The following is a 12,883-nucleotide window of genomic DNA, read 5'->3' as shown; positions in this document are numbered from 1 at the left end:
AAACTAACTCAGCTTTATTAAAAAGCTGGCAACAACGGTCCCACCACAGATAATACACCACCCAACACTCAACAACCCATTGTTACTTTAAAAAAGAACCGCACAACAACCAAATAAAAAATTTGGAACATCGTTATTCTCTCTTTAAAAAAATTTGGAACATTATTATTTATTTTTTTAATTTAGCTTCAAAATTAGTTGCAACTTAACACTGCAACTTTACTCAATAAAATAAATATTATTACATATTTTGAAAATATAACTGTTACATTACATTTTCTTTACGCTTTTAATACACATATTAAACTTTATTTGTTATTTTTTTAATTTACCGACAAACCCTTGTAGTGCCATTACTCAATTACTACGTCAGAGCATCTCTAGCAACTTCAGCAAATTTTTGTATTGTTTGGAGAATGAACATTGATATTTAGTTTTTACCTATCAACTTTTTCAAATACATTTCCAACATATTCTTTATCCTATTCTTTATTTCATTTAAATATTATTTCTTCATACATTGTATATTCTTTTTTTAATCATCATTTATTCTTTTTTTAACAACTATATTTTTCAATGAGAAGTGTTATGTTCACAACATTTTACGTAATACTTTTACAACAAAATTTATATAGAAAGTTGTTACTAGTTCTAATTTGAACCTACTACTGAAATTATTTTTTTACTTGCCAATATTAACTAATAACAATATGTTACTTAAAATTTATTGTGAAAATATTGTAAAAATATTTTTCAATTAAAATTTTTTATTTTTTATATTATTTTTCTTCCTTCCATTTCATTTTCATCCACATTTCATTTTTTTTTTCTTATTTTTCTCCACCACACAAGTGTCCAGGCCCCATCTTTTATTTTCTTTTTCACCTCATCAAGAACATTCCAGCATCTCTTTACTTCAAATGAGAGAGAGAGAGAGAGAAAAGATAGATAGGCTCAAGGATATCAGCCATAGTAGTACCATCTGCAGCTGCATGGACGAATTGGGCTCCATGGTTATTGCAGTCAATGAAGAAGGAGGTGGTGTTATCTTCACTGTTCTCAATCATGGCAAGACGCCCAGCAAGGGGATAGAATATATCCAGTGTGCGGGAGAGAGAGGATTGTAGGTGATGAATCACATTGTTTTCTTCAAGTTGTTGCTCCTGTGAAGTTGTAGGTTTGAGAAAGATGAGGACCCTTTGAATAGGACCGTATGTGAGGAAGCGGAGATCCCATGGAGTCAACTCGATTCTTCTGGTTGAGTAATTGTTACTGGTGGGTCGGATAGTACTGGTGGAAAGGAAGTGAACCATGTTGAAATTTGATTTCTACGCACAGTAGTGTAGGACTTTGCTAAGAAACACTGTAGGTCGAATCTCATCAATCACTAGCGTATGATCATGCCCAGGTTGCCATTTATGGCCTAAGATCGAGCTAAGATGCGCAGATGGGGTTGACAGGATGACGAGGCCTTCTAGCAATGCAGCATATGGTCAAATAAATAAATAAATAATTCCAGTAATATATTTTTTTTTTTGTTTTTCGAGAAGCTCCAGAGCAATAATTTTTGACACGACCTTCTACCAGAAAGTGAGCAGTGAATTTATATAAATCTAAATTATCTAATAGACAGCTGGACATTACAACTTAAAATAATTGTTGTAAAAATCGGAAAGCAAACAATACAGCTGATGGACTGGCAAAGGAGAGATGTATGCATCAAGAAGGGTTTGTTATTTTGTTTAATCCCCCTCTCCTTGATATTGTAACTTTCGTTAATAAAGATGCCACTAGCTTGTACTTTGTAAGTCGTGTAGCCAATACTTTGATATAGAATATACTAAAAAATTTCTTTTGCAAAATAAAAAACATAAATTCTTATACTAAAATGCAATTAACAATCCATGAGAGTCACTAATGGTCATCAAAAGCATCTTCAGTAGTGTAGGTAAAGGTAAAATATTGTCTATAATAGAGAATGAAACCATAAAATCAAACTCCAGCAAATTCTCTATACCTGAAATTTTTTTTAGCTTATGAATAGTAGCCCATATATATTAGCAATTAAATTTCTTAGATTAAAATATTATACCAACTACTAATTATATCAATTCTTTCTCTCTCATTCGAATTTCTTTTTTTCTCTCATTCTCTCTGTTTCCACATAATCCAAATACAAAACACAAAACACAAAACAAAATTCAATTCTTAAAATAAAGTTGAATCAGAACAAGCAAATATGAAAAAAAAAAAAAAAAAAAAAAAAAAAGGACAAGCCGATTTGACCCCGTTTCTCACATAATCCAAACACAGAACACAAAACAAAATCCAATTCTTTAAAATAAAGTTGAATCAGAACAAGCAAATATGAAAAAAAAAAAAAAAAAAAAAGAAAAGGAGAAGAACAAGCGGATCTGACCCAGCCTGGTGGTGGGAAGGATGACAAGAGGCGGTGGGGCGGCGGACGTGGTGGAGCTGCATGGTGAACGCTGATCTCCACCGGCTTTGTCCTTTTAGCGACCTCGATCTCCACCGATGGTGGGGCGGCGGACAAGCTCTCTCTCTCTCTCTCTCTCTCTCTCTCTCTCTCTCTCTCTCTCTCTCTGTATCCAAACAGACCTTAAGTAGACCTAGCGAACTGGTATGCATGAACTAGTAAAAGTAAATCGAATGATAATCCAGTGGAAATGGTACCCTTTGTAATGTTCCATGGTTGTTGTTGTTTGAATCTCGCCTTCCCCTTTCCATTATATAAGTATTAAAAAAAAAAAAGATAAAATTTGGCTACCAACAATAGGAAGATGATATATCTTCTTGTTACGTGTAGTGCACAAGAATTATTAAATCACATTTAAGTTATTGTATATAAACAATTTAAATGAATCATGTGTAATGCAAATGACATGAACACATGTCACGTTCCTATTGTTGGTTGTAGCCTTAAGTTACAACAAAGTTTGTAGTCAAACTTTGTCATTATAAAAAAAAAAAAAAAGTAAATTAAAATAGCTTGTTAAACCTATGACAGGTCAGATAAACTGGTGTAACTCGTATTTTTAGTTTTTTACACATATAAATAAAAGTAAATAAAACAAACAATAAATTTGCATATCCTTTTTTATTCATTTCAATACAAATAAGATAATGAAGAAAGAAAGGAATTTTTATTTATTTAAATAATACATCAATTTTAAAGTATCATAGTTCACTTGTCTAATAATTTTACCAAAAATAAAAAAAATAAAAAAAAAAAGATCCCATTTACCAAATTTCAACCTTAGGTGCACTTGATAATTCATTAAGATAGTGAATTTTGTTTCATGAATCCGATCTTGATATTAGTGGTAGTAGTACTAGACTACTAGTAGTACAACAAGGTTTGGGTCCCACCCAAAAAAATCTGAGCTTAGTAGAATGGGTTGTGGTTCAAGGAAGTTAATTGGTACTTAATAATTCAAACACAATACTCAAGTTCAAGGAAGTTGAAAACACATCATTTTTGGGACATTTTCAAAATTAATTATGGAGTGATTCCGAGAGAATAAGCCAGCAAGTCATAGCATTGGAAAGCTTTTTTTGTCTTAAATTCCAAACTATGCGATCATGAAGAGCCCTAATTGCAACTTATCTAATTCTTTTAGCGGAATAAACAAATGTGGCTAGTGCTTATTCAAGTCGAGATGAATGGTATCAAAGCCAGGTTGGAAATTTCTAAACTCAAGGATAATATAACCAACTTGGGCCTTGATGAGGATGTTGAGAGATTAAATAGGGAAGATTGTTATACTCCAAATTATGTGGAGTGGATTGGATGAATGTGTGTTGTGCGATTGTGTGTTAAGTCTCAAATCAGATGCTTATTGTGCCAAATCTTAACAATAGAAACAATTACGAAAAGATGTAATTATAAATTGACGAGTTATTTTTAAATATAACACATATATGACTAGCACTTTCTAACCTATCATAAAATAGATCACAAGTAATTTTTACTATACTCTAAACATGGTCCCAATTCTAGTTCCTCCTTTTTCTCCACCTAGGCCCCATCCTGAGCTCTATATACTAGTGCCAGTTAATCCGAGAAAAGTAACAAATTGACTTCAGTGGTCTGTAATGTGTTTGGAATAATACCTACATTTTTATTAGGCTTGTTTCTTCCTAGATTTCAAGCAAATTGTACTACCCAATTGTCAGCAAGGAGCCTAGCATGGTTGGAAAATTAACTGATCAAACTACCACCATTGTTTCGTGTTTCTTTGGGCTCTTATCATTATGATGCTTTCAAAACCACTAATAAATCGCATTCAGCGGAGCAAGTTTCACCCCACAATCATGGTGCTTGCCAAACTCGACCAACCATTAATTATTAATAAAGAAATTGGATCTTTTGCGCTGACTGAAAACAAGATTGGATCCATAATGGAGCCATATACACAATCAGTTGAAGTGGGACAACAAGGCTAAGATCTTATTAGTGACTTGACTAAACCAAAGTTGCTATTGTTCTTGAAATCAACTTTATTAGAACTCAATATTTATAGGTCCAATTCATGCCCTCTAAAGCACTGCCACTAGATTCCAAACACAAACCACTCTTTCGTAGATAGACTTACAAACTTTCTAATGGAAGTAGAGGCTCCAGGGCATGAAATATTTGAAGTGAACTTCACTGGAAGAAGTATTATCAAAGCTGTGAACCCCTTGCCAGGGCCTCATATCCTCACTCTCTCAAACCTTGATCTTCTTTCAGGCCGCTTTCCTGTAACATATTTTTACTTCTACCACAAACCTCTTGTCAGTAACCTTACACCGATTGTTGACATTCTCAAGAGCTCCCTTGCTGAAACTCTCAATTACTACTACCCCTTTGCTGGCCGCATCGTTCAGAACCTGAATACTAGTGAGCCTGAAATCATATGTGACAATAATGGTGCGCTACTTGTAGAAGCTCAAGCCAATATCCGTTTGAAGGAATTAAATTTTTACGACCTTAATCAACTTTTGCAGGGGAAGTTGGTTAAACTCAGCCCTGACTTTCCCCTGCAAGTCCAAGTAACACATTACACTTGTGGAGGCATTTCAATAACATTCACCTTTGACCATGCACTAGGTGATGCGAGTGCCTTTGGAAATTTTCTTGTCTCTTGGTCCGAAATCACTCAAAAGAAGCAAATGTCATGCATACCAGATCACCGGAGAAATCTTCGTGCACGTTTTCCTCCTAGCTATCATCCTTCCTTGGACCAAACTTTTGTCAAGTGCACCATAGAAGAGATAATAAATATGCCAACAACGAAAATCCGGCTTAAGCGCCTTTATCATATTGATGCAGCAAGCATTGAGAGGCTACAAAAACTTGCATGCGTTAATGGTAATAAGAGAACAAAGATTGAGGCTTTCTCAGCATATGTTTGGAAGGTTATGATTAATGCAATTGATCAATCCCACTCAAAGTGCAAGATGGGTTGGTTAGTTGATGGACGTGCTAGAATGTGTGAAGAGAATTCCATGTCAAATTACATAGGCAATGTCTTGTCTGTGGCTTTTGCAGAGGCAAGTCTCATAGAACTAAAGCAAGATTCTATCTCGGATATTGCCAATAATGTTCATGAGGCAATTTCAAAGGCGACTACTCAGGACCATTTCCTGGATTTGATAGATTGGATAGAGTGCCACAGGCCTGGTTTAATGCTATCAAGAATTGTGTTAGGCCAAGGTGGACCAGCCTTGGTTTTGTCATCAGGAAGAAGGTTTCCAGTTGCTGAAGTTGATTTTGGATTTGGTAGTCCAGTGCTGGGAACAGTCTGCTCCACTATAGAAAGGATTGGAGTTGCTTATCTGAACCAAAGGCAAAGTGCTAGGGGTGATGGCTCATGGACTATATCAGCTATCTTATGGCCGGAATTGGCAGCTGCTTTGGAGTCTGATTCGATTTTTCAGCCCATGTCTGCAAATCATCTTCAACTTTAGTGTCATGGCATGTCTTTCTTCACTGTTATAACTTTTATATGTACGAATTGGACTTCCATTATTGCACAATTTCGCTCGAGATTTGCTTAAGTGAGATACTTAGATTAAACATTGTTGTGTTAACTTCAAATGACCATGTCTCACTCATTTTCAATCCAAGTTGAATAAAATTTATGTTCGTTTTAAAGCCCTAGATGTCAGATTTATAGTGAAACATGTTTCACTTAGAAATTAATTATAGCACAAAAGATATGGGAAAAGGTTCATCAACTCCCTATTTTTGAACAAATCAAAACCTTTTGGGGAAAAAAAAAACATTCTTCTCCTATAAAAATACATAATGATTTCAAAATAACTGAAGGAGGAAAAACTTCGGGGGGAAAAAACCCATAGAAACACAATGCCATTTAAAGACAATGATAGAATATATATATATATATATATATATGTTGGCAATGATAGAATACTAATATTCTCTATAACGTTGTATGCAATTTTGACACTATATGATCAATTGTACACATTTATGTAAACAATAGACACTTCAAGAAATAATTATTTGAGACCATGCATTATAGATTTATTTATGCTATATATAACAATGGAAGCCTTGCATTTAATTTTACAGAACTCCTATTGCACCATGTCGTCAGCCGCTTGAGTATTATAATTTGTATGCATGAACTTTACACCGGATGAATGAATGTTCTATTATTTTTATTTATTATTATTATTTTTTTGTGATTTATGACTCATCATTGTAAGTTATATGCAAAAGAATTTGTAACATATATAGCATTAAAAAAAATTATATATTAAAATTGAAAAATTTCCATCATACTGTTACAGAATTTTTTTTTTTTTAACAGAGAATTTTAATTCAAATATAAATATATCTAAATATCACTTATTATTATTATCATTTTTTGAGGGTCTATTATTATTATTATTATTTTTTGGGTGTGTTTTATTTTCTCAAAAATAAAAAAACAGTATTAATATTAAAATAAAATGGGTGTTATTTTGAAAATAGATAAATGTTACAGTAAACTCTAACAGATTTGAAGTACTAGTTTTGTAAATAGTTTAAAAACATTACTAATTAACGAATTTGTTAATTTAAATGATATTATTTTGTAAAAAAAAAAAAAAAAAATCCAAGGTACAACTGTATAACCCCTGAATAGAACCGAAGGCCTGAAGTCGAGATTCCGCTTTGCTCTCAGCTCGCTGTTGGCCGCCACCTCCCTACAAGTAATCTGCCGCCTCCTACAACTTCCAACAACAAGTAAGATCTCTCTCTCTCTCTCTCTCTCCCCTGATTCTGAGTTTTATTGGTGGGTTCATGTTCATGTTGCTCTATTCTAGTCTAGTCTAGTCTATACATCAATCTTCTTTGCTGTTTACCTTTTTTTTTTCTTTATGTTTTCTATGATGGGTCTGATTTGTACTTAGTTATATGTTTTGTTTAACACCCAATATTTTTATTTTCCAAATATTTACATTTTTATTGGTTTTTGAAGTTGGTAGTGTTAATGATGTTACTCAATAACTTGTACATTTAAGGTTTTGCAAATTGGAATTGTTATTATAATCTTTGTTTTCTGGTCTTGGAATTTTAGTCAATTTCTATTGATGCTTGGCATATGAGATATGTATAATTGACCTTAATATTGCTTGCCCTTTTATAAAATATATATATATATATATATATATAATAAAAAAGAGGTAGATAAACTATACCTTGTTAATAGTAAATGTTTGAATGAACATATTTAAGCCATTATGGCATTATGCATGTATCAAGTTGGAAAGGATTAAAGTTTTTTTTTTTTTCCCCCACTTGAAATAATTCAAAGGGGAGTAAATTGTGGAGCCATTAGCTACAGAAAACCCAGATGAGACAAAGAAATCGACGGTGGAGGAAGTTGGGGGTAAGGCCAAAGGCGAGTTGTTGCAATGGGTTCCCAGGAAAATCAAAGCCTTTAAGATATCTGTGGGTACTTCTTTGGAGGGTCTTGAGGAGCGGGTTACGTGCCTGTTCTTATTAGCCATTGAGGCAAGGAAAAAACAAAAGATGTTAGAAGAGAGTGCTCATAATAAATTGGCAAAGAGTGAAGGGGAATCGGGAATTGAAGAATTTTCTGAGTTCTTGGAATTGTGAGAATGTCTCTGCCAAGACAAGCAGTAGTGTTAGTAGAGAAAGGGCCTCAGTCGTGCATCAATGAATATTTGAATAATTTTTTGGAATGTTTGGGGGTTGAATGATAACGACAAATGGCTTCGGGTCAGGAATATGATCACGTCATGGAGGGCAGATATTGTTTTCTTGCAAGAAACAAAAATGATTTGAATCAACAATTTAATAGAAGTGTGATTCGGAGTTTACGGGGCTGCTAGCATTTGGACTGGTTATTTTTAGGGTCTCTTGGTTCTTCTGGTGGTGTCTTAGTGATGTTGGATAGAATGGTAGTAGGCAAAATGGAGGAGGTTATAGGTCGTCTTTCTGTTTCCTATAAGTTCAAGAATGTGGGCGACAAGTTTGAGTGGGCATTTACTGGGAGGGAAATTTGCATAGTAGAAAAATATTTGAATTGTTGTACTAATTCAACAATTTGTGCTGGATTGTGGTTCAATATTTATTTCTTTTTATTTTATTTATATTTTCTATCATGGGTCTGATTTGTACTTAGTCATAAGTTTTTTAAAATCCCAATTTTTTTTTTTTTTGTAGTTTCCTTTTTGTTGAAACTTTTAATTCTAATTGTTAAGACTTATAATATCATAATCATGTTGCCAATGAGGTTGTGGGTTCAGGTCTGTTATTGTCAAGCTACTCATACAGTAATGTAGATAGTATAGATGCCTAGTTTTTATTATTGAGGGTTTTGGTATTCACAATTCAATTCTATTTTTCAGTTTTTGGTAACAAGATCACATTCCTAGAGACAAGGTCATAAGATGGCTCGCAATGAGGAGAAAGCACAGTCTATGCTGAACAGATACGTTGCCCACGAAGCTGAACAGAAAAAGAAGCCAAAAGAGCGTCGGCCCTTCCTTGCCTCTGAATGTCGTGACCTTGCTGAGGCTGACAAGTGGCGCCAGCAGATCATGCGTGAGATTGGCCGCAAAGTTGCTGAAATTCAAAATGAAGGGCTTGGAGAGCATCGCCTCCGTGACCTCAATGACGAGATCAATAAACTCATCCGGGAAAAATCCCATTGGGAACGGCGCATTGTTGAGCTTGGTGGGCCCAATTATGCCAAACATGCCCCTAAAATGACTGATTTAGAAGGAAACATAGTGGATGTTCCTAATCCTAGTGGGCGCGGGCCAGGATACCGGTACTTTGGTGCTGCAAAGAAGTTGCCGGGAGTGAGAGAGCTGTTTGAGAAGCCTCCAGAATTACGAAAAAGGAGGACTCGATATGATATATATAAGAGGATTGATGCGAGTTATTATGGGTATAGGGATGATGAGGATGGGGTGTTGGAGAGGGTGGAGGGGCCTGCGGAGGAGAAGATGAGGGCAGAGGTGTTGGAGGAGTGGAATAGAGTGGAGGAGGTGAGGAGGGAGGCAAAGAAGGCAGTTAAGAGTGGGGAGGTGGTGAGCATGGTGAAGGAGGTGTTGTTTGAGGGGATGGAGGAGGAAGTGGAGGAGGAGGAGAGGAAGGAAAGGGAGAAGCTGGAGAAGGAGGAGATGGAAAGGGAGGGGAGGAGGGAGTTTGTGGTTCATGTGCCATTGCCGGATGACAAGGAAATAGAGAGGATGGTTTTGGAAAAGAAGAAGAGGGAGCTGTTGAGTAAGTATGTGAGTGAGGGTTTGTTGGAGGAACAGACTGAGGCTAAGGCTATGCTTAATATTCAGCGGTAGATGTGTATGACTTGGAAACTTTTTGCTTCTAGAATTAGAGTGGAGGAAAACTGTTCAGGTAATAGATTGAATTAGTTGCTGTATTATCTAATTAATTAAAGATGATATCAAGTCATCATGCTTCAACATTTACATTGTTATTCGTTTTTTATGTTGGCAATGTTAACAATGGTATGTGATAACTTGTACATTTATGGGTTTGCAAATAGGAATTGATATTATTATCTTTATTTTTTGCTCTAGGGTTTTAGTCAATTTCTAATGATGCTTGGCTTGTGAAATCCTATTGACCCTAATATGGATATGATAATGGAAGTGATCCCTTCTTAACTCTAATGTAGCTATAATTATATTGCTTACTCTTCAATGAATAAACTATACCATTTTAATAGGAAATATTTGAATGAATGTATTTATAGTCTTTTGAAATTGTTGTCCTTGTATTCCTGTTTTCTAATGACGGTTACATTTATACCAGTTTTGAGTCCATCCGACTTATACAGAAGGGCATAATTAAAAGTATGCCATGTGTTCTATTAAAAATTGATGTTCTAGATTAAAAAATGCATGTATTGGCAAGATGATACTCTCTGTTGTCACAAATTACCTGGTTTCATATCTGGTTCTTGTGGTGTGTGGAGGCTGAAGCAGTGGTGTGACATGAGTTCTAGCGGAGGTGATTGCTTCCATAATGGAAGTGTTAGCTGCTGATTGTGATTTTTGAAGTAAGAATTTGGTTTTGATGTTTGTAGCAGTGTTTGTGATGGAATAGGGTTAAAGTTCTATTTTATTTTTCCCACTTGAAATAATTCAAGGTTAGTAAAGTTAAAGAAAAGCAAAAATACTTACCAAGTGGAACACTTATCTAGAATTTTTATTGGAAAATAAGATTAAGAGTTAATCTCTGCTGCTTGGTATCATGTTGTTTTGTATTGTGCATGAATATGAGAAATGTAAATTAACAATATTAGTATTAAATAACAGTCCAACTTTGCAACTTCAATGTTTGTATTTTTGTGGAATTGACTGAAAGATGTCATTGTCATTATAGCTCTGAAATTTCAAATGGATGTTCTGCTTTTCTGCTATTAATAAGAGTTATTCTTGCTTTGATCTTCTGTAGTCGTAGATATCATATGGTAGCATGGTATGTGGTTCTTAAAATTGCAATCTGAATAGTAGGATTGTCCGGTCCTATTACCCTTGAATATTGGACCCAGAGTTGCAATTACTAGTGTTGTATGGTTGTTTTTGTTTGTTGCTTTATGATTGAAAGGACCATTTTTGTCAGTTCTTTATGAGCCAGATAATTGTAGTGAGTAGTTTTAGACATTGATACAGAAGCTTGCACTTTTCAACATAATGCCTTCTTTCTGTTTCTTATGAGCTTGTTTTAATCTTATACTTTTGTCACTAACACTACTTCATTTTAATGTACACACTTAACACTTTCAGATTTGCTTCTATGACCTTAGACATTGCTTATATAACATAGGGAGGGGAGTTTGCATTTGATTGCCAACCAATTATACCTTTTATCCTTCATGCTTACAACAGTTGGAGGTGACAGAAGCAGTAGTGTAGGTGAGGATCACCTTAGATGTGGTAGAGATGATCTTTATGTTGTGACGTAAGTATTTAACATATTAAGAGGTGATTTTGGGCTTGAGTCCTATGAGGCGTGCATTCTTTAACAATTCAATCAGGAAAGTAAGAAATTTGTGCAGGGCAGTGAGCTCTAACTCAATGGCACCTTCTTTGTTTTTATTATCTGCTATGATGTTAACTTGCTTTCTGCATGAGTAAGATCAATATAATTAACAGTGCAATGCTTGTTACTACTAGTTTAGGATTGGGTAGAGTTAGGTGCAGTACATTAGGTTGCCCAATGAATTCAAACGCTTGGTTGTTTTGAATTTAATTGTCCTGGGACAAGATAACATTAGTTGTGTTTTATTAGTCAATCAATGCGACCAAGTGTTTGAATTTAATTGGGGAACCTATGTATTGAACCTAAAGTACTATACCTAACTTTTAACCTTTAGGATTGGCTTAGATTCAAGTTGGTATATGGCATTGAATGCAAAAAGAGTCGTTTTTGCTGTTGCTTTGAAAGTTCAAATAGAAGATATATTTCAGCTGTTAGAAGTGTTCAACTTTTTCCATGCTTTGAAAGCCTACCATTTTTTACTGGATGGCCCTTTGTTTCAGCAATCTATAAACTTGGGATTTGGCTTACCTCTAGTATTTTTTTAACTGGAGGTTTTCTTTTGTTTTAAATACACAATGGGAAGTGTTAGTGGGTTTTAATCTCCACATTTTATTTAGTTAGTGGGTGACATAACCTTTTTTCATTAAAACAAAAGGAACTTCCAGTTAAAAAAGTACTGGAGGTAAGTCAAACTCATATATATATATATATATATATAAACACACACAAAAGCAAAAGGGTTTATGTTGTGCTGATATTACCTCAAAGAAAGAGGATGTAGCATGAAACTTAACCATCAGTTTCTTAACATTTTTCTTTTACCCTTAAGAGTTATGAACATGACTTTTACTTGGTCTTATTAAGCAAGAAGTAATTAATTTATGTTCAAATTTATATGAGATTGTGCAATATCCTCAATCACCTCCAAAGTTTTTTCCCCCCACTTTCCTTTCCCCTCTGTCAACTTTTTTATTTTATTTTATCTCCTCATCCGTAAATTTGACTTTATAGCTATAAAAATTTTCCAATCCTTATTGTCTACTATATTTGAATGCCCTTGCAGCCTCTAGTTAGCCTTTAAATTCTTCTGAACCCTGAAGATCTTTCTAAAGACCTACTCCTAAATGTTGCCCTGGTGGCACCACAGCCTCAGCACAAGCTTTATCCTGATCGTGGTTTCACCTATTCACAAATGCTCTCTTACAAATCAAAAGAAAATTTGCGTTGTGCTTTTCAGTCTCCTTCCACAGTTGATGGTAAATCCCGCACTCCACGAATTTTTGGAATCTGTTAATGAAGCATTACCTTCTGAACAATCGAACCCTA

General features: G+C 34.7%; 2 protein-coding genes across 5 annotated transcripts; both read left to right on the top strand.

Annotated features, from left to right (window-relative positions):
• The first annotated feature begins 4,580 nt into the window (after positions 1-4,580).
• On the top strand, positions 4,581-6,147 carry LOC112010574 (coniferyl alcohol acyltransferase). The gene has a single exon (XM_024042923.2). The coding sequence runs from the start codon at positions 4,627-4,629 to the stop codon at positions 5,971-5,973; it is 1,347 nt and encodes a 448-aa protein (XP_023898691.2). The 5' UTR covers positions 4,581-4,626; the 3' UTR covers positions 5,974-6,147.
• A 973-nt stretch (positions 6,148-7,120) lies between these two features.
• LOC112010550 (uncharacterized) lies at positions 7,121-11,675 on the top strand. Of its 4 annotated transcripts, none has more exons than XR_010624840.1 (3): positions 7,121-7,261; positions 8,893-9,904; positions 11,404-11,675. XR_010624840.1 is itself a non-coding variant. In XM_024042903.2 (2 exons), exon 2 carries the CDS (start codon positions 8,935-8,937, stop codon positions 9,844-9,846), a length of 912 nt encoding a protein of 303 aa, XP_023898671.1. In that variant the 5' UTR covers positions 7,121-7,261; positions 8,893-8,934; the 3' UTR covers positions 9,847-10,088. The 4 variants fall into 4 exon arrangements, 1 of the variants encoding a protein (XP_023898671.1); XR_010624838.1 differs by having other exon boundaries at positions 11,342-11,675; XR_010624839.1 differs by lacking the exon at positions 11,404-11,675 and adding an exon at positions 11,302-11,320.
• Positions 11,676-12,883: the final 1,208 nt, after the last annotated feature.

Source organism: Quercus suber, unplaced genomic scaffold (assembly GCF_002906115.3).
Source record: "Quercus suber isolate HL8 unplaced genomic scaffold, Cork oak 2.0 scaffold_490, whole genome shotgun sequence".
NCBI lineage: Eukaryota > Viridiplantae > Streptophyta > Magnoliopsida > Fagales > Fagaceae > Quercus > Quercus suber.
This window is presented reverse-complemented; position numbering and strand designations above follow the sequence as displayed.

What these genes read in the sequence shown, in the direction of transcription:
- LOC112010574 (XM_024042923.2), top strand. Translation starts at nt 4,627, where the DNA reads ATGGAAGTAGAGGCTCCAGGGCATGAAATATTTGAAGTGAACTTCACT.
- LOC112010550 (XM_024042903.2), top strand. Translation starts at nt 8,935, where the DNA reads ATGGCTCGCAATGAGGAGAAAGCACAGTCTATGCTGAACAGATACGTT.